This window comes from Camelus dromedarius, chromosome 32 (assembly GCF_036321535.1).
Source record: "Camelus dromedarius isolate mCamDro1 chromosome 32, mCamDro1.pat, whole genome shotgun sequence".
NCBI classification, from domain to species: domain Eukaryota; kingdom Metazoa; phylum Chordata; class Mammalia; order Artiodactyla; family Camelidae; genus Camelus; species Camelus dromedarius.
The window spans coordinates 9276330-9298599 of NC_087467.1; the positions used below are offsets into that span (position 1 = coordinate 9276330).

The 22270-nt window shown below is 32.8% G+C and overlaps 1 protein-coding gene across 3 annotated transcripts in view; it reads left to right on the forward strand.

Annotated features, from left to right (window-relative positions):
• Positions 1-22270, forward strand: part of TRAPPC8 (trafficking protein particle complex subunit 8) — a 65876-nt gene that overhangs the window by 19472 nt on the left and 24134 nt on the right. For all 3 annotated transcript variants that reach the window (XM_064481525.1, XM_010977268.3, XM_010977275.3), the window contains exons 8-16: positions 154-269; positions 979-1129; positions 4684-4784; positions 8139-8244; positions 14251-14382; positions 17904-18128; positions 19069-19177; positions 20592-20786; positions 21202-21332. In XM_064481525.1, coding sequence (XP_064337595.1) covers positions 154-269; positions 979-1129; positions 4684-4784; positions 8139-8244; positions 14251-14382; positions 17904-18128; positions 19069-19177; positions 20592-20786; positions 21202-21332 — 1266 coding nt within the window. The remainder of the gene's footprint in view (positions 1-153; positions 270-978; positions 1130-4683; positions 4785-8138; positions 8245-14250; positions 14383-17903; positions 18129-19068; positions 19178-20591; positions 20787-21201; positions 21333-22270) is intronic.

Genomic DNA, 22270 nt, shown 5'->3' on the forward strand with positions numbered 1-22270 from the left:
GCATTTTGGACAGTTTTCTTTAAATCAGTGTTGTTAAAATGCACATTTGTTTACTCTTTAGACTTTTTACTTATTTAGAAGTTCTTCTTTTGTATGTAAAAGAAAAATATTAAATTCTTACGTTTGTCAACATATTTAATTTTTTTTCCTTAGCTAATATCAAGAAAAGGTTTGAGTCGATCTCTATTTTCTGCAACTAAAAAATGGTTTAGTGGCAGTAAAGTTCCAGAAAAGAGCATTAATGAACTAAAAAATACATCTGGATTGCTGTGAGTAAAATACTATTGTTTTTAGTTTTCCTGTATTTAACTCTGATTAGTATTTGACTATATGATGTTCTGCAAAGAAATGTCTGTCTCTTTAGTTTCTTAGTTTCGTACTGATTCAGAATTCAGGTAGGTAAGAATAGTGATCATGAGTAAATTATATTAAATTTAAAAAACTATAAGTAATTGGATATCTAAAAATAAACAAGATAACAAGGCAGGTCACTTTATTTTGGGTCTGCTTTCCTGTTTGTAAAAAGATGGAGTTAGATTAGGAATTCATTAATAACTTTCAGTTAAATAGTGTGGTCTAGTGATTCTAAGACATGGCATATATTTAGAAATTTTGTTTAATATAAACTCCTGTTTTAAGGGAAAATAAAATTCATTTTGGATTTTCATTTTTTTCCTGCTGTATATAAAGGTAAGACACTTGGATTTGATCATTTACTTCATAATTTGACTATAGGGAAGATGCTTGCCTACTATTGAGAAGTTCTCAGTGCAGGGGTATAAATTATATAAATACAGATGTAACTGTTTCCAGATATCTTTGAAAAATGACACTCTGTCCCTGGAGGTAGAATTCTTACACAGCAGGGTCAGTTTTTCTCATGTTCTGTGCAGTCAGGCATCTTGTTAGACATTTTTTAATGTTTAATGGTTTAGAAGTCATAAATTATAAATTACTTTTCTTATTTTGTATTTACAGGTATCCTCCAGAAGCACCAGAGCTTCAAATCAGGAAAATGGCTGACTTATGTTTTTTGGTGCAGCACTATGATTTGGCTTACAGTTGCTATCATACTGCGAAGAAGGATTTTCTTAATGATCAAGCAATGCTTTATGCAGCTGGTGCCTTGGTTGGTATTCTATAGTAGTAGTATTTCTTATTTCTGTTACCATAAATGACCTAGACATTTTTCTTTATGAAGTGACAAAATACTCGAGGATAAAGTTGTACTCAGGTAGCATACAATGTTTATAGGTTTTGAATTTATTTATGATTTGATGGATTTTTCTTAGACTAGTGTGTTCAAACATGGCAGTGTATGAGTCTTGGTTTCTTAGGTTTGTTTAGTACTTCCTATTTAATTTGAATTACACTTTTTATAGTAGTCACAGGATAAAAACTTTTTTTTTAAGAAGATGCTTTTTTGGCCTTTTGAAAACTGATTTTTAAATTGCATGAAATGTTTTTTCTGATCTAAGACTATATATTGGTTAAGGACATGTACTTCAGTGCGAGTCTTTCCTCTTGGGTAAGTTGCTGAACATCTCTAAGCCTCAGTTTTCTCATCTGTAAAATGTGAATCCTAGTGACATAGGGTTAGATAAGATATAAGGCATATAAAGTACTTAGCACACTACCTTGTATATAATAAGGCAGTGTTAGTTTTTGTAATTGATATCAAACCTAGGTGTTTCAGAGTTTTTTATACTTGTTGCCTTATATCCTTTTAATATATTTGAAAAGTTGTCATAAGTATTTTGTAATCTGCTTTCTGTGCTTAGAAAAGAGTAAACTAGCGCTGTTACTTTCAGCATAGTCTTTTGAAAAACATGTATGCTATAAACAAGTGTAAATAATAAAAATACAAAAGAACTCTACTTCATTGGTAATTGTCATATAAGTACTTGATAATAACTGCCATTTTGCATTATTTTAATACCATTTATGTATAAAACAAATAGGTAACTTGTAAAGCTGAAATAGCAAAATTATATTATTGTTTCTTTTTATTTCTTAGTATTTTTAATTAAAAAAAAGTCAGCTAACTTTTAAAAAACCTTTAGAAACTGAAAATGTGCTATCTTTATGAATGGAAGTGTTTGAAAAATTGTATGAATTGTCTTTGGCTAGACATTCTCTAATCTTTTATTTTAGTCGCCTAATATAAACTAATATGAAATCACAAATACTTAAATGTTATTTCATTAATACCTTACAACACAGGTATAAGTTTATAATTATAAAATTGTACATAATGTAGTTGCAAATTGAAAGTTTGTAGGTAAAAATCTTAAAGTATGGCAAAAAATTTCTATGATTTTTATGGTGTGTAAGCTTTTTCGTTTCTATCTACAGTTTGGTAAATACTGCGTTTAAACCATTTAGATGTAGACATATTAGCAGCGGCTATATGAGAGAAAATTGTTTAACACTGGAAAATAAAGGCATATCTGCTGTAACATATTTATGCGTACCTGAAAATCTTCATAGTCTGTGACAGCTGCCCAAAAAATAATAGGCCCTGAAGGAAAAAATAGAGCTGGGACAGTCCTTTTAAATCCTGTGTATGTTTGTAACCAGAACATAAATTGGTTGTGTGAAGCAGCTTAGCATGGCTTACCTCAAGGAATAAAAAAAAATACACAAAACCAATATGTGAACACTGGGGTGGGGAAGAGGAGCTTGTAACCAGCGGAGCTGCCGTGAAGGTGAGCGTGTAAGGAAGCGCAGCCAGCCTCGAGCCAAGAGCTGTGTAAGGCTGGAGGGTGGGAGCTCGTGTCTCTGGAGAGACACCCTGCCCCGCAACTCCTCCCCGTACAAACAAAATATGGGCATTTATTTTATGTTGTCTTAAAATACAGATGAAAAAAGCTCCTGCTTGTGCAACAGCTAAGCTCAGAGCTTTTTCCCTTCCTAGTGAAGGTTATAATTGTATAGTTGTTGGTTTTGATCCCCTTGCCTAAGAAAAATAGTTTATGAATGAGTAAAAATTCTATTTGTACTGATATCACTCTCCTATTTACCATTCACATAATAGCTAGTTGATAACAGACTATACTGCCTGATTTTTTTGATGAAAATTATAGATGTTAAGTTACGGTAACTATAAAGTTAAAATATATATCACAGTAAAACCAATAATGGGAATTTTTAGAAAATAGTGGATTTTTTTGTAGTTTAATTTGTCATAACTAACTGAATATTAAGTAGATCATTCCAGTTCTTGATGAAAGCCTTTGTAAAATGTATTAATCCATTGTTGTCAACTATAAGAAATGATTTAATGGCTGAATATTTGAAGATTGTGCAGTAACTTGGAATGATCATTCTGAATGTTTTTATTGTATCTGTAGCAATTGTCAGTTTGTGTATATATTGATTTAATATTTCTTATAGAATTAAATTAGAAAATAACTTAGAATTTGGGACCTTTTTTTTATAGGACTTTTTTTAGTACACTTTTATTGATGCGACTATGTATACGTAGTATATATAGTTCATATGCAGCAAATATGCATATGCATATGCAGTTCATATGCAGTGTATTTTTTGTACAATATTATACCATATATGCAATGTGTTAGTTTTTTGTATAATATAGAACCATATATATATTCATTATGTATATTAGTTAAAATATAAACGAGTTAAAGCATGACATTTCAGAGCTGTAGAAAATTTCATCACATAGAAATGATGTATTTTCATTCAGTTTCTTCAATAATTTTGGAGCTGACACTGTGCTGGGTGCTGAGGATACAGAGATACTGTGAAACAGATACAGTTCACTTGTCAGGTTAAAGTCTTTAATCATATCTGTCTTTAGGTAATTACATTATTTCTGTATTTTTTTTCTATTTGAAAAACTGTTGCAGAAAAATATGTTTGTTTGTTCTAAAAGTGGATTAGCATTAACAACTTTTCCCCCCAATTTATGAAAGTTTTATTTATTTCTAGTTAAATTTTTGTTAAAACTTGGTCTATATGAGACCACAGGTATGGACATAATAGAATATTTTACTCAAAAGCCAATACCTTTATTTTATCTTCACTTCTGAATCCTTTAGCACTATTGTATATTACATGAATTATTAACAAGGGAATGAGTTTTTAAAATGAGTTTTAAGAAGTCCTAGAAAATTGAGAGTAATGTAGATCTCAGAAATTGTCTTTGTGCCTTCTGTATGATATAGGATATAAACTATAGAGTGTGTAAATAGCTGAAAAGTTATACAGTGCAAGCTGTTGTGGGCCCTGATTTCAAATTTCAAAGCCAGTAAATTGGAAAGAGATGCACTTTATTTTGTCTCTCTTTCTATTCTGTCATTGGTCTATTCTCTACTCATTAAGGAATAGGGGATAAGGAGGAGGTGGTAGTAGAAATCTTAAGCTGGGCTCACTTGGTGGTTTTATATAACATAACTGAAAGTTTTTACTAGGTCTTCTTAAAAAAATCTCATTTAAATACTGAATGACAGACTTTGGAATTTGACTGGAGAATTTTATACTTATATGACTGGCATATAAGTATATTTTTCTAAGTCTGCATTAGGCTATTAAATTTATGTATGTGGATACATAAAAAAACTCAGCAAACTTCATTCCTGTTTGTAGGCTTCCTGAATACTATACTATAAGAGTATCCTCCTTTTAAAATATTATAAACAATTTCTTTTCCTCTAGGAAATGGCAGCAGTGTCAGCTTTTCTTCAGCCAGGAGCACCTAGGCCATACCCTGCACATTATATGGATACAGCAATCCAGACGTACAGGGATATCTGCAAGTAGGTGACTAGAGTGTTTATGTTTTATCCATTTCAAGGTACATTTGACATTTATATTGTTATTAGATATAAATGGTTCTTTGTCTTCTATGCTTTAAACTTAAATAAGCTCCCAAATCAATTTAATATAGTCATGGACAAGATGAGGTGATCTTTTAAAATTAGTATTTTATTACATTCTCCTTTCCTTTCCTATTTTGTTAGATTTGTGTCTCGGAATTTGTTATATGTAATGTTGAGATTATATGTTTGATTGAGTGATTTGTGTTTAAGGGACATCTCTAACTACACTGAAGCCAGATATTATACAGTTTGAACATTCTTTGTTAAATAGGCAAATACAAAGAGTTAAAGAATGGTTCGAGTAAGAAAATGAGAAGTGTTTCTGTACACATAGTGCGTTCTGTTGGAACTCTATAGGAGTTAGAAATCACCACCTGAAAAGAAAGGTGGTTGGGATTTGATAGCCGTGAAGACATTTCAGGAATTGCTGTGGAACAGTGTTTTGGATATAGCATTACTGGTGAAAAGGAATAGAGCCCGGATTGGGTTAGAAGATTTGTGTGTGTGGAAAGGTGTTTTGAGAGAAATCAGTGTAGGAGAGCTTGAATTCTCATTCATTATTATTTTTAAGCTGTAGTTAAGATTTATGTAATAGTAAATGGGGACTTACTGAGTATTTGAGTAGAGCCTCGACATAATAAAAGTTATTTTTCAGGAAGATTTTAATATGACTTTTCTGTGTAGAATGGACGAGTTAGAAGACAGAGACACCGAGGCAGTTTTATCTCCTATAATATTGAAATAGAAGTAGTAGTAGTCATAGCGATGTGTTTACAACACATCACTAGTAATAATAATGAACATTTATTTAGTGCTCAGCATTTGCCACTGTGCTTAAGTAATTTACATGCTTACTTAATCTTTACAACAAACCTGTGAAATGGTGGGTACTATTATTATCCCATTTTACAAACAAGGAGATTGAAACTTAAGAGTTTAATTTGCCCAAGAGCACGCAGCTAATAAACGGTGGAGCTAATATCAAATCCTGCCCCTTATACTTTCTATAATCTGTTTGAGAATATATTTGGAGATTCTGGCAGGAGGAACAGGCTCCTGTCAAAGAGGAACCTTTGAAGGATTCTGAAAAGGAAAGATTCAGAAGATAGAACAACTGTGAGAGTGGGACAGTAAGGAAGCCAGAGTAGCAAAGTCCTTTTTCAGGAAAGATTTTCCTTGTCTTCAGGAAGTGCAGAGCTTTTGGAGAGATGCACATAGAGTGGTGGAAAAGAAAAGTAGGTAATACCAAGTGGCCCAGATAGCCAAATAAGTTGCGGCCTCTGGTTTTGTCCTCCTGGTTGCAGCAAGCTGTGTGCTTTTTCTAAATACACACTTACTGTCATGCATTTACCTTATAATCTTCATTCGAAGTTACCATAATTGGTAAGATTTATTACCAATTTAATAAGTATTTTGGGATAAATTAGAAACACTGCATGAATCATACATACCAATTTTAAGAAGCTTTAAGAAGCTCAGAAATACTAAAATGTAAATAATTTTTTTTAAAATACAGGAAATACAGTATTATTTTTGCAATACCATCATCTACTTAGAATGCCAGGCTCCACTTTCTAACTGATGAGATCCTATTTATCCTTATGAATTTCTTTCCCTTTATGAAGCCTTCCCTTCTCTCCTTTATCTCCCCGAATCATAATAAAAGTCAATCGTACCCTATTTATATCACTTTTATATGATCTGTTTCTATTTTTAGGTAGAGATTGTGTCATGGAAACACTTGACTCCTTAGCACTTCCACTGCCTGACACAAATGACTTTTTAAAATATTACTTAAATAAACAAACTAAGTCCTAGACTTGGTAGCTTTGTGACTTAATAACTGATCACATGGGGAAATAGGTGAGGAATCAACCATAAAACAATTATGTTAAGATTTATAAACTTAACAAAATTCTGTAAGACCTGAGCATATTTGAACATATTGTAGTATATGAGTAGGTGCTGGCAAGAAGGAGTTAGTCTTTTGTGTTCATTAAAATATTCTCAGATATTCATAAATATCAACCCTCTGAGAAAAATCATGAGTTGTAGAAAGTTTATGGTAGATCACTATGGTAAGTTTTGAAAGTAATAAATTGTATTTTCTGATATTTTTAAAAGTTAGTAAACTTTGGTTGTAATTTTAAGATCAAGTGGTATTTTGATACAAGGGTTAGAAAGTAAAATGAGGAAACTTTACTGCTACAGTTGGCACTTGAACAAGATGGATTTGAACTGTGTGGGTCCACTTTTACATGGATTTTTTTCAAGAAATACGTACTACACTATGACATGATCTGAGGTTGGTTGAATCCACGGATGCGGAACTATGGATACTAAGGGCCAACTGCAGATTTTTGGCTGTGCCAAGGGGTCAGCGACCTTAACCCCTGTGTTGTTCAAGGATCAACTGTATTTCTCAACAAAAGGATCCCATTGTAATTTCACAGAATGTTTTCATTTATTTTATTATTTAAGAACAAGTGATCCAATTTTAGATTATTGACAGTAGTAGTCCACAAAGAAAAAATCAACTGATTTTGCGTTTTTACAGAAAGATTTTGCTCAGAAATAGTCAGGCAACACTGGCTCCTTGCTGCCTCCAAGTGAAACATCTCAGTGATACTGCCAGAGAGAAAATGCCTTATTATTCCTAAAAGTAGTCAGTAAAATGAAACACACATAACCAGAGCTTGCAATAAGGAAGGAGAAAGAGATATGGGTGAAGTGTTTATATTCCTTCCTGTTTAAAAGCAAGTTTTGTTAACTAACTGCTGGTTCAGAGATACCAGTTAGGTTCTAGCTTTTTCATACATGAAATGAGGCTTCATATTGTATTCTTACTACAAAATTATACAATGATAAAAAGTTTTGATGAGTTATGAGAATTCTCTGAAGTTTTTTTTTTCAACCTTTTTGTTAAGTGGAAAACATGGACACGGATTTCTTTTTATTTGAAAACTAGAATTATAAACTTTTGTTGAACACATGGTTACTGTGATGTACTAAAATATGACTATAGTGCTAATTATGTTTTTTTTTTAATTTTTTATCGAGTTATAGTCAGTTTACAATGTTGTGTCAATTTCTGGTGTACAGCTCAATTTTTCAGTCATACATGAATATACATATATTCATTTTCATATTCTTTTTCACCGTGAGCTACTTCAAGATCTTGAATATATTTCCTTGTGCTGTACAGTATAAACTTGTTTATCTATTCTATATATACCTGTCAGTATCTACAAATCCTGGCTAATTATGTTTTTCTTGTCTTTTTTTCTTTAGGAATATGGTATTGGCTGAAAGATGTGTATTGCTTAGTGCTGAAATCTTAAAAAGCCAAAGCAAATACTCGGAGGCTGCAGCTCTCCTAATACGGTTGACCAGTGAGGTACTGAAACTGTATAGTATTAGTTTTAATTAGTATTGTTTCATATTTTTTAAAAAGTGTTTATTTTTTGCTCGAGGGGTTATGCAAAATAAAATTTGAAGGGATTCTCTCTTTGGGAATTTACAACCTGGCTACTTTAGTAATTTGTTGAATTAATTTTAAATGCAGAATTTTGTAAACTGAATTTATTTTGTTTACACACTTTTAAGTCTGCTTTATTATTAAAAACAAACATGCACTGTGTATCTTCTACAAATTAGATTTTGACTTATGGATAACAATATTTAAACCAACATGCATATGCATCATTCCTAATGTAAAATCGACATTTAAAAAGGATACTCAGGAATTTTTAAATTTTATTTTCACTCATATGAACTTGTTAAAAATCATGTTAAGCATTTAAAAATCTGGATTATGAATTTTTCAAAAGGGAGAAAAATCCATTTTTAGTTGCGATTGAAGGTTTACACCAGCCATTAAGTTGCATTGACTAAAGGCTTGTGAAGAATGGCAGTAATTCCTTGTCGGTATGATTAAAGACATACTTTTTAAATGAATGCTCAAAAATAGTAAAAACAAAATCAAGCACCTTTGTTTGCCCCTTAGATATTAATGTACCCTGGGGTTTTAATCCTTGGACCACTGTCCTTTTTTATTCTATACATGTTTTGGGTAATCTGTTCACAGTCATGATTTTCACTCTCAAATCTGTCTCCAACCTGATGTCTTCTTGAACTTTTAGATTTGTATAGCTAGCTGACTTTTAGATTTATCTGCTCAATAACTAAACTTGCACTTTCTTACCTTATAGAGCATGGTCTTAAATTATAACCAGCCAGCTCCTCATTTGCTCAAGGCAGAAACTACTTGAAATGTATTCTTCTATGCTGTCAGTGACACAATTAGGGGATTTTTTTTTAACTTCTTAAACATATTTTCTGTTTATATCTTTTGAGTATTTTACTTCTCTCTCTTTTTTAAAATCCCTCCTACTATTGTCCTGGTTCATGTTCTTAATATCCTTCTCCTGGGCTGTAGCCCTTTTCCGCTTTCTTCACCTAATTTGGTAGTCCCGATGTCAGTCCTGTCCTTCAGTCTTGTGCAGTACCCAGATTGTTCTAAGTGTCTCTGTCCTGCCCTCTCACATGTAAGACCTGATTTGTCATATTGTATTGGGAATCATATTTAATTGGTTAGCTTCTTGAGAGTAGGGAACTACGTTGCTTTCTGCATTTTTATCCCTAGTGCCTAGCACTGGGCTTGATGTATGGTATATGATTTACAGATGTTTGTTGAACTGAACCATTAACTATTCTAAAAAAGTTTCTGTAAGATATAACTAAGTAGGCTAAAGAATGATACTAAAAATGTTTAATAATTGGTATTGCATGGACACTGTCCGATACGAATAGTTGCTGGACGTAAACTATTTAGTAGAGCTGAATATAGGCTCTTGAGTGTGTTAATGTTCTGTATTGTATTAAATAATCTTAACTTAGGTTTGAATATGTTGCTCTGTTTTTCAACCTAGAGATTATCAGTGAATGTAAAAGGAATTTATGGTTTAGGAGCTTGAATAAAATTTCTTTGGAGCGTATTCTTCTGTCTGCATTGTAACCTTATTATTTTCTTTCATTGTTCTTTTTCCTTTCCAACTCTTTGTTTTAACCTTTCTTTTTCAAACCTGGATGATTTATTTTATCGTAAAATACTGGGAAATTTGTCATTTTTGTTTACTACTTTGGAGTGATGGATGGAGGTAAATGTGATATATTTCCCCAGAAATTGTGATTTTTCAGTGGCCCTTCCTGCTGTACCTTTCAGATATTTCTTTCAGATAACATGAAAGTAGAGACTGCTAGGCATAAGGTGTCTAAGATTGTTAAATTTTAACTAATACTTTGTATTTATTGTAATTTTGTTAACTAGAAAGGCTGTATAAAATGAAAAGTGCACTCGTCCTGAGGGTAGGAAACTGAGTTATATAGTCTTCACTGTCACGAATTCTTTTTCCTAGATTTTTTTAGTGTCATTATAGCAAAAGACAGCTGTGAGGCCTGGATGAAAAGAGTTGTGCTTGACTTTATTTTTTGGACTGTAAGTTTATGGGCAAGTGGATCTTACTGTGTTACACTCTGGGATTTTCAGCAAGGCAGAGCAAACCCAGCTTAATGATAAACATGCCACATTTACCAGCATATTACGTCTAAATTTGGTGCTTAAGACATGATACTTTCCCCCTTCTTGTGTCTCCACTTCTGTGTTGAACATTTATTCTGGTCTTATAACCCTTTTTGTCTGTTGCTCCACCTAAATACAATAAATCCGTTTCTCAGGGAGAATAATAGCAGCAGTTTTTTAAAATAAGTTTCTCCAGCTTGGGAGGAACTGTTCCTATGGTAAATTGATCAGATGCTAGCACCTTCCTATTAATTTCACAATTATGCAAAGAAAAAAATTTTAGTGCCATGCCATCCTAGAGATTTGATTCAGTTAAGTTTGTGCAGCCGGTGCCTTTATCAGCTGTTTTTTTAATGGAAGTTGTCTGTTGAAGCCTCTACTTCAAATGATTTTTTTCCCCTTTATTTATCCTGATATTTTAAGTTAATATTGCCTTTTTGGCTTTTGTTTAAATTACATTTTGGTTGTGGGTGAAGTTCATAGGCTGGAGTTCTTGTTGAAGTGGTGTCATGGGGTTTTTTCCTTAGTTCCTTATAGAACGTATGTAATAGACTTGTCATAGCATGGATGTGAACTACCACTAAAATTAAAATTTGTTCTTTAACTCATTCAGAGCCTCTGCTTTCTGCATAAAACTGTCACTTTGTGAAATTCTTCCATTTTTATTCCATCAACCCTGATGGCAGTTGCCATTCTTTTTAGAGCTCTATTTTTTGTTTTCAAAGTAGTGCTTTTTCTACTTTAGTTGTCACCGTTAGGAACTAAATGAACAAAGCTGCAGTGAGTTATGAATGCAGGGTGTTTAGCTCTGAAAATTGATTCTTTCTCAGGAAACAGCTTTGCTGGATCCAAGGGGCAGAGTTTGCTTCAGCTAAATTAACATATGCCCTGGACTTCCAGGTCTCTCTTGAATTGGTCAGTCTGATTAAATTTGAGAATGCTGAGGGTTTACTGTGCTGGTTCTCAATTGGATTGTGCATTAGAATCATTTACACACTATCAAAGATATCTAGGGCATATTCCTTATCTTAATCAGGATGTCCAGGATTGCTGCCCATCCAAGTTTTGCAGGTTGATGAAGCTTTGTAGACAGTTAAATATTTTTATGCTGTGTGTGTGCATGTATGTATGTGTGCATGGAATAAACTTAAGAAATTTATGGGACTTAAAGAAACTGAGGCTCTGCTGAGAAGCCTAAATAAAATTCCAAAATGGAAGATGTAATTGGAGGGAATTATCTGTTCTAGGTATTAAAATGCTTATAAAGCTAGAGAAATTAAAACTGTTCACAATGATCAGAATAGAGAGAGTAATGCAATAGAATGAGGATTTAAATAATACATATGATTAGCTGTCATTATATTAGTGGGGAATGTTAGGTTCACTGGGTGGTACTGTGACATCTGATTAGCTGTTTGATTCCTGTCTTATTCATTACATGGTAATATAATTATAGCTTGACTAAGTATAATATTAAAAAAAAAACACAAAACCTAGAAGAAAATATGGAGAGCATTTTTTTAAATCTAGAATTGATAACATTCTTTCTTAGTTTGATGCAATATTTTGAGACCATAAAGGCAAAGATAGTATGTTTGACTACTAAAGAATGAACTCTTTCATGTCAAAACTGGGAAATACTATTGTAAGTGTATTCAAAAGCCTAATATTGATTAAGTATACAAAAAGCTCTAACAAACCAGATAATCACAAAAACCCATTTACCAATGAGCATAAACAGGCAATTCACAGAAAAAGTACAAAGACCGTTAAACATACAGAAGATGAACAGCCTTATTAGTAAAGAAAAATTTATGTTGAGGAACAAAGTATTATTTTTCTTTTATAAAAAGGTAAAAAGTGGTTTTGATGATTTTTGGCTGAGTAGAGTGGAAAACGAACTCTCATTCTCTGTTGATGGGAATTTTTATTGGTACAGCTTTTTTGGTACCAGTTTGGCTATTATATCGATCAGAATTTGAAATATATGTGTAGTTTTTATTAACTCAGCACTTCTACTTCCAAAAGTTTGTCTAATAAAAATATTTGTATAGTTACTCAAAAATGTTTTTATAAAGATGTTTATTGAAGCATTTTTTGTAGTAATAAAAGTATGTAGCAATATGAAATCAATTGGAGACTATTAATAAATTATGGTCCATTGTACAGAATACAATGTATTTTAAAATAAATGAGAGATGTAGATGTCTTGGGAAGATGTCCATGATACTAGGTTAAAAAGCAAGGTAAAGAATACTCTGTACATTATTATTTACATATAAAGAAGTATGTGTATGAAAAAATTTGTTGTACTTAACATATAAGCACATAAATATATATATAAAAATATGGAGAGCGAGAAATGACTCAAACCAACACCACACGGTAACTGCAGTTACCTCTGGCAAATCAGCTGAGGCATGAGATGGGAAAGAAAGATGCTCACTTTTTTTCTTCAAACATTTATTCTTTAAGGAAAAAAAGAGGCTGTATTAATTTTTAAAGAAGGAAACATTTTCCTAAAAACTTAAAAAAAGGAAGCTCCTTAGCTCCCCCCAAATAATTCTGATGCAAACTCTTGATTAAGAACTGCTTGTTAATTGTATCGTCCTGATTTTCCCCACTCACTAGCTTTTGGACCTAACTTAATGAGAAAAATCATCTGATCATTTAGTTTTTGTTATGAGGGGGTTGAAATAGATAATAATATCTACCATTTACTGAATGCTTTCTAGATTGTTTCCTCAGATCTGTTTCTATTCTAATATAATTTTATGATTGCTACAGAGTTAGTTATAGAAAATCAATGGTCTGTGAACACTTTTTGATATAACTATAATTTGTTGAAATTATTGCATTTAAAGTCAATGTTTTCTGTTTTCAACTCTCCCTGGGGAAAATAATGGCAGCAGAACACATGGAAGGGCATGGTAAGTTCAGCTTGAGAATAGCTGAAAACCTAGAGAAAGTTTGGTGAAAATGTTGTTGGTACTTGATCAGCAACCTTCAGTACTTTCTCAGTTGTTTGTAAAGTGATGATGGCTCTTTCAGTTGAAAGGTTTTCCTTATGGGTGAGGCTTAAATGAAGTATGTGGTTTTGTAGAGACTGTGGTAAGTCAGTTGAAGTGGAAAGTAATTTGGGTTGTACCATTTACTAATACACTACTAATAGGTGATAATCTTTAAAGGGGAAGTCTTCTGGACTTTTTAATGAAAAGCAGTCATTTTGGCCCTCTTGAATTAGAGCAAAAACTGAGAATTCCTTTTAAATACAGTAAAACTTTATAGAGGATAGAGTTAGATTAGAGTATTTCATGATCTATACAGGTTTTGTTTCATCTTTCCTTTTTCCTTGGATGGATGGACATATGCTATTGTATGTCACAGGTCAGTTTCCAGAAGAAATTAGATTGGTGTGAATCTATGTTTTTCCCTATACTCTGTTTTCTGGTTTATCTTTAAGTCAGTATACCTGTATTAAATTTCAAGTTTATATTTTTTTTGCCATTTGGAAAGGGATTGTCATTTCTTCACAGATTTATGACATAGTGTATGTCATAACCAGACATTTGGCTCTATGAAAAGCAAAAGAAAATATTTCATGGTAGAGAATGTTTTGAATGATTTAAAAAACAATATTTTGTGCATATTGGAAAAAAGAATCTCAAGACTGGAATTGTCTCTTGATCTCTACCCTCAGACATTTCTAAGTTAAACGTTGACTATGCCATGTATTATTTTAAGAAAGTAAATTTTTTTTCACTGATTATCTTTTTACTTTTAATTTTGTGAAATTAACCTTTTTCTTTAAACATTCAATAGGACTCTGATCTTCGAAGTGCACTTCTTTTGGAACAGGCGGCACATTGCTTTATAAACATGAAGAGTCCCATGGTTAGAAAATACGCGTTTCACATGATATTGGCAGGCCATCGGTTTAGTAAAGCAGGGCAGGTAAGTGCATTTTCTTTACAAAGAAAATAATTTGTTATTTATTTTAATTTTCATTTGTCCTAATTTGTTATTTTATGAATGTATGTCATTTGTCAATTTTTTATGATTTAAAATTCTAAAAATGGAGTTAAATTTTGTTCTGAGGTCATGTGTTATATTGGTAAGGACATGAAATTTGGATTTAAATCTAAGTTTCAATCTTGATCTTCTGCTCACAACCTGACTTTGTTAAGTTACTTCTTTGAGCCTCTTTTTTTTTTTTTTTTTTAATTTATAAAACTTGAAATTTTAGCCAGGTTTTTGTGAGGTTAAACCAAATCGTGTATGTGAAGGCCAGATATACTGCGCTTAAATAATTTTATTTCTTCTTAAAGGTGGTTGAACCTTCCCTACTTCATCTCTAGTCTTCTGTTGTCTCTCAGACTGTCTATAATGGTATTTACTAAATATTTAATGGCTAGAAATCTTCTGTCTCTTGTCCCTGGAAACAGTTCGGTTGGAAGAGATCTTTATTAATTTGGAGAGATTTATCTGTCCCCAGTTGTCCTTTTAAGCATTAGTTGGAGGGAGCTTTCTGGAGGCAAAGAGTGGCAATAGCAGTGAGATACTGTGGTTTACTGTAAATAAGATAGAAGGATTGAGTAGTCATCTCTATTCTAGGAGCTATGCTGGGAGCTGAGCATACACCACCCATAGAACTAACATGGTCTTGTCTCTTAGGGAACTTTTTAATCTAGTAGGGGAGTATTAGGATTTTTAAAAATTTAGTTAATATGAATTTTTATGAACATATTTACATTTTTCAGAGTCTGTGCTAACCAGAACATGCCAGTGTTTTAAACTGTATACTATTTCACAGGTACAAATAAAGATGTTCAAAAATTATTCTCAATTTCATGTAAGAATGCCATGAGTTTTGAAAAACACCTTTTCAAGATTGGGTTCCTTCCTCTGTTTTTGGAAACTGGCAAGTTAGAAAATATGTGAGCTTGCTTTATATTAAATATAAAACTAAGAATATTTATAAAACCAAGACTTTATAATAATTGATACACTTTATGAATTAGAATTTCTCAGGTTCTGAAGTGGGGGAAGAAATTAAAAATTCTATCATTTTTCACAACTCTTTTTTCCATAGTAAGCATAAATGCATCTGAAACATATTATCCCATTGTTTGTCTTTGCTTCAAAGTGTTCTATTCAAAAATCTACAAAATGTATTAAGCATGTGGTTTCTTTTCCTTAGAAGGGAAATTGTATGCCCCGTTAGGAATAGTCCTGTGTCTCTTGTTAAAAATAAGTCATCCTTTTTTCACATCTTTCTCCACTTTTGTGAATGGTTTCATTTGTGATTATGATGTCATTGAATCTGGTATTTACCATCTGAAGGGCGTATTGCTTCTAGGAAGTTATAACAAATTAAAAATGCTATGCTGTGGTAGGTTGAGATGCATTTGCTGTCTGGCCTATAATCATCTCTAACTATAGTTATCTAATGGAATTAATGATTTTGAGGTAGCTGGTTTGCTGTTTTGTGACCACACTCTATATACCTTGAACCCAGGGAATCTCCTTCTTAAATACTATGTAGAAACCTGAAAATATAACTAGAAATGCAGACCTATTGGAAAAGCAAATATATGCACTGGTAAAGCTGGTTAACAGGTATCTTCTTTGGAAGATAGGGTACTCATAGAGCACACAGTTCTGACTGAGGCCAGGTTGTTTCTGAGAAGCGCCAACATTTCAAAAATCCAAATGTTTCATGACATTTTCATTAAAAACAGGTGTGTGTGTTAGCAGGCATGAGTGAGGAGGATAGAGGAGATACATATATAGTAATGTCATTTCTCAGTGCTCTCTGAACATTCATGCTGAAGTGCTTATCTTGTCCCCAGAAAATTTTTTTTCATTAAGAATGTCAACAAGTAAAAGGCATTTACAGAAAGAGAACTGGTATTAGAAAAGATTAAAATCAGTTAAAAAAATTAACTACTAGAGAAGGTGTTTAAGTTTGTGCCTATTATACCCTGGACAGTCTTTCTGTTCTTACTTTAAAAGGCAGACTTTAAATCCTTGTTACCTCTTTAATCTCTTTAGACGCTTTCCCAAGAGAACCTAAAAAATGCACTTCAACTTGACACTTAGACAAATTCAGTTGTTCCTCTGTATCTCTCAGTTTTTAAGATTCAGTGTCTATGCTCCTTTACTAAATGCAATATGGAGATTACTTTGTTTTTTGAAGAAACATCACTTAAAAATTATTTTGAAATAATGTCAAACTTACAGAAAAGTTACAACTACAGTTCATAAATTTTTGTTTACCCAAGCAATTTGAGAGTTAAGTTGTTTACCTAGTGCCCCAGTGCCCCCCAGTACTTTAGGACATATATCCTATTTCTTAGAAACAAGAATTTTTCTCCTGTATAACCATAAAACAACAGTGAAAATGAAGAACTTAGTACTAATACAGTACTACTGTCTAATCCTCAGACTCCATTCAGGTTTTGACAGTTGCCCCGTAAGTGTCTTTCTTAATGAAGAGTCCTGTTCAGAAGGATTCTTTGACTTTTATGACTTTGACACTTTTGATGATTATAAGCCAGTTATTTTTGTAGAGTATCCCTCAGGTTAGGCTTGTCAGTTGTTCCCTCATCCTGAGATTCAAATCGGATATCTTTGTAGGAATACTGCAGAACTCCTGTGTTCTTCTCATTGAATGCTATCAAGTGGCAGATGATTTTGATTTGCCTTCATTATCTCTTTATCAAGAAAACATTTCTTAAAAAAATGAATAATTCTGGCTAAACATAGTACAGAGTTTGTAATCTACCCTGAAGAGGGGAGTAGGTGTAAGAGTTTATTCTGAAGCAAAGGATTTAATGGAGAGAAGCCTTTTGCTTGGTACCAAATCCCATCTTTAGGATGGAGGTTGTCTGAGTTCAGAGGGTGGCAATGATAATAAAATTAAAACCAGATATCTGCTTGTGGATGTGGCAGGATGCAGCAGTGTGCAAAAGAAAAGAATGCTAAACTCTGTCACTACCAATCAAGACAAATGTATGTACACACAAAAACCGTATACTGACACATGTAGTGTTGGCACACACGTTACTGTTCAGCCCAGCGCAGTGGTATAGAGAGAGCTGACCATGACAGAATTTAAACTTTACAACATAGCTCTCAGCTATAAGATAATGACCTAGTCTCCAGCTGATCCGTGACTCCATGTGCTACTGCTCTGGAAACTCCCAGGTGGTTTTCCATGAAGTCATTATTATTATCCCTGACTTCTTAGACTTCTTTCCCTTGGACAGAGCAGCTGCTTGCCTGCCTCAGGACCTCTTGGTTTTTAGCAATAATTGCAAAGGGGTTTTGTATATGTTGGTTTCATTTTCCTCATCATCCCAGTCTCTGTTAGAGGAAGAACAATTACCAGTTAACTAGACTTTTGTGTGTGTGTATTTTTTCCAGTTCAAGAGAAATTTAGATTGTAATACTTTTTGTGTATTTTCTTACAGAAAAAACATGCTTTACGCTGCTACTGTCAAGCCATGCAAGTTTACAAAGGAAAAGGCTGGTCTCTTGCGGAGGATCACATTAACTTTACCATTGGGCGTCAGTCCTATACTCTTAGGCAGCTGGATAATGCTGTGTCTGCTTTTAGGCATATTTTAATCAATGAAAGTAAACAATCTGCTGCTCAACAAGGGGCCTTCCTCAGAGAGTATCTTTATGTTTACAAGGTGAACACATTTTCAGGAATAGATACTAAAATTATACTAGGCCTTACTTTCAGCAAAAAGCATATTCAGTACTGTCTAGTAGGAGTTTTATAAATGGTTTTATTAGAATGCATATAATTGTCTGTCATAGTGAAGTGTGGTGGGCTAGGAGGCTTTTGGTCACAGATCTGAGTTGCATTGCTCTTCCACAGTTCTCATAAAAGAGAAGTTTAATATTCCAGTAAACATTTGATTTGTAGCGGTACTTGGACTCCTAAGATGCCACGAGCTTTCTGGACTGGTTCTTCATTATGTATTTTTGAATTATAACTGACTTTGTAGTTTATTGGGTCATCTCACCATTCTTTGGAAAAGTACGTTCCTATCTTTTTCCTATGAAAGGTGAAGAGTTATGGATCTAGTTATGGATCTTCTGTGGGAAGTAGACAGATTATTATGATGTAACCTAGAAAAATTAATAGGAAGGAAAAATATTTCACTGAGACAGGAGAATAGTAAATTTAAAGCATTGTTTCATGGAAAAAATGGAAAGTTGTAATTTTTTCCTCGAGGTCCATGAATAGTGAGTGTTTTATCTGTCCTGCAACATATAACTACCCCTTTTTAACTTGTTAATTTGAAATCATTGGTTAGACAGATGGCTGCTGTAATGAGTCACAGGAAATAAAATACACATGAAAATAATTTTTGGAGATTTAACATCCAGAGAGAGCTAACTAGCTGAGTAACCTTAGGGAGATTCTCTTGGACCAGAATAAATGACATCTAAAGTTCTTCCCAGTTATACAATGTTATGACTCTTATGCATTAAGTAAAACTATTTATTAATATTCTTGCTTACTATGTGTTTAATACTTTTTGTGTTAAAAAAAGATGAGGATACACGTAAGATAATGGAGTTTTCTCAAAAATTCTTTTTTTCCTTTTGTATTTCTTCTAGAATGTAAGTCAGTTATCACCAGATGGTCCTTTACCGCAGCTTCCTTTACCATATATTAACAGTTCTGCAACACGGGTTTTCTTTGGCCATGACAGACGACCAGCAGATGGTTAGTAAAGTTTTATTTGGCTTTGTTACCTAGTGACTTTTTTTTTTAAGTTTTTCCATCTTTCTCCATTTAAAAAATAATGTTTGGTTGTTAATATTTGAAAATAAATAACTGTACCATATTGTTTATCACACTGCCACCTAAACTACCACTTCAGTGTTTTTCCTTCCAGCCTTAAAAACTAAAGACGATTACGATAAAATTGCTGTAATTATAATGGCTTTTCTCACTTAATATAAAGAATGCTTGTTATTACATAATCTTGATAAACATTTTTGATGATTGTAAGATAATCCATTCAGTGCATATGAAGTATTTTAACGTTTGTTATATAGTTAGACGGTTTCCATCTTTTTGCTTATATAAAACCAAGTTATAATGGACATCTTTGTGGATAAAACTTGTCTTAACTTTTTATTATGGAAAATTTTAAATGTATGCAGAAGCAGAGAACAGTTGCCAGTATTCTGCTGTTGTAAGGCTTTTTAAAATACAGGATTATTTCCCTAGGACTGAGCCTTAGAATGGCAATGCTAGGCTAAAAGTATAACTGCATTAAGGCTCTTGATACATGTTAAAGTAAACTTTGTAATTCTAAGCATTTTTAATTGGAGTTTAATATGTTTCTCCATGAGATCCAATTTAGTATTTTATTTAAAAATATTTCTCAGGATGCTTATAGCAGCATAGCAGCACTGTTTTTAATAGCCAAAAAAGTGAAACGGCAGGGACTGAATCAATACATTTCTGTATAGTCGTATAATGGTTTTATGCTGTAGGATATTAATTAAACTAAATCTACATGTTTCAACATGAATAATACCCACAACGTAAGACTGAGTAAAAGTTACAGAATGATGAATCAAATATAATTTCATTTATATACATTTCAAACATAGAAACCAGTTGTATGCATTGCTTATGTATACACTTATATTTTGGTAAAGTAAAAAAGAAAAAAACGGATGTGAATGCTATACTTCAAGTTTGGGGTAGCTCTGGAAAGAAGTGGTGCCTGTGGACATGAAGGAGAGCGACAGGACACTGAGAACATCATTTATTTTATCAAAAATGTTTCAGATCATGTAATAAGGTTGACATTTCTTAAATTTTGATATATAAGTATTTGTTATATTTTTCTCCATGCTTTGTCCATATATTTGAAGAATTTTATATAAATTTTAAAAGATTAGGAAAATGTATTCTTTCAGAGTCAGGAGGTAAAGAACATTAATATTATAAGTTAAGTTCCAATTAGGCTGGAATGAAGAAGAGGATATTTTTCTTTGAGATAATTGGAAATAGGCAAGAGTGTGTATATTTATTTATTTGGATGCCTTAGATTTTTATTTAAAATATATTTTGCTTTAGGGCAGGTGTTAATAAATATGTGTATTTAATACTTTTTTTTTAGGAGAAAAGCAAGCAGCTACCCATGTAAGTCTTGATCAGGAATATGACTCCGAATCCTCTCAGCAGTGGCGGGAACTTGAGGAGCAAGTTGTGGCCGTGGTTAACAGAGGAGTGATTCCATCCAATTTCCATCCCACGCAATACTGTTTGAACAGTTATTCCGATAATTCAAGATTTCCACATGCAGTTGTAGAAGGTGATATGCTTGAATTTTTATTCATTTCTTGTTTCTTTTACTTATGACATATTCAAGACAATTTTTTTGTATGCCAGATATGACTGGAAGCTGGGGATGCAAACGTAAATGGAGGACTCATAATTTAGTGAACTGCACTTACAAACCCAAGCAGTGGGGGTTTAACACAGGAATATGCAATGTGCTTTTGGAACACAGAAGAGAGAATGACATTTTTTAGTACAGAGAGATTGGGGAAATCTTCTGGAGAAGGTCATTTTAAAACTGGATCCTGAATGAATGGACATTTATAAGATGATAAAGGACAGTCTAGGCAGAAATGCAGAGCTATGAAAGCAAGGTGTGTTCAGAGAATTGAAACATAGGGTGATGTGTAGGGCTTATTAAAGTTATTAATTTTGGCTTTTTTTTATAGAACCAATAACAGTGGAAGTGGCATTTAGAAACCCTTTGAAGGTTCCACTTTTGTTGACTGATTTATCATTGCTCTGGAAGTTTCAACCTAAAGATGTCAGTGGAAGGGATAATGAAGAAGTTAAAGAACTAGTAAGTTGTTAAAAGGTATTTGTGATAAGCATGTTTCAGTAATAGTTTAACAGATGCTGTAATAACATTTCAACTTCTGTTCATTGAGCTGTACTTTTTTAATGTTTATTTTCCCTAGTTACAAAAAGTATGATATATGCTTACTGTTGAAAATCGAGATTACAGAAGATAAGGAATAGAAGTAAAACTGTCCTCTCAGTATTTACTTCTTCCAGTTTTATTGAAATATAATTGTCATACAGCACTGTTTAAGGTGTCCAGCATAATCATTTGACTTGCATACATCATGAAATGGTTATCACAATAAGTTTAGTGAGCAGCTATACAAAATTAAATAGAAAAAAATGTTTTTCCTTGTGATGGGAACTCTTTGGATTTTATCTCAACAACTTTCATATATAACATACAGCAGTGTTAATAATATTATACTGTACATTGTATTGCTAGTACTTATTTATCTTTGTAACTGGAAGTTTGTACCTTTTGACTGGTTTCATCCAGTCCCTCTCCCTCCACACCACACCCCTCATCCCCCGCCTCTGGTAACCACAAATCTGACCTCTTTTTCTATGAATTTGTTCATCTGTTTGTTTTTGAAGTATAATTAATCTACAATAGTATGTTAGTTCCTGACATACAGCATAGTGATTTGATATTTCTGTACATTTCAAAATGATCACTAAGATAAGTCTAGTTGTCGTCTGTCACCATACAAAGGTATTACCTAGTTATTGTCTGTATTTCCCACCTTGTACATTTCTTGTAACTTATTTACTTGCAACAGGAAGTTTGTACCTCTTCGTTTCCCTCACCTATTTTTTTCTTCCCTCCACTTTCCTCCCCTCTGGCAACTACTTGTTCTCTGTATCTATAACTGTTTCTGTTTTGTTATATTTTGTTCATTTTTTTCTTAGGTTCTACTGTCTTCTCAGTATCTA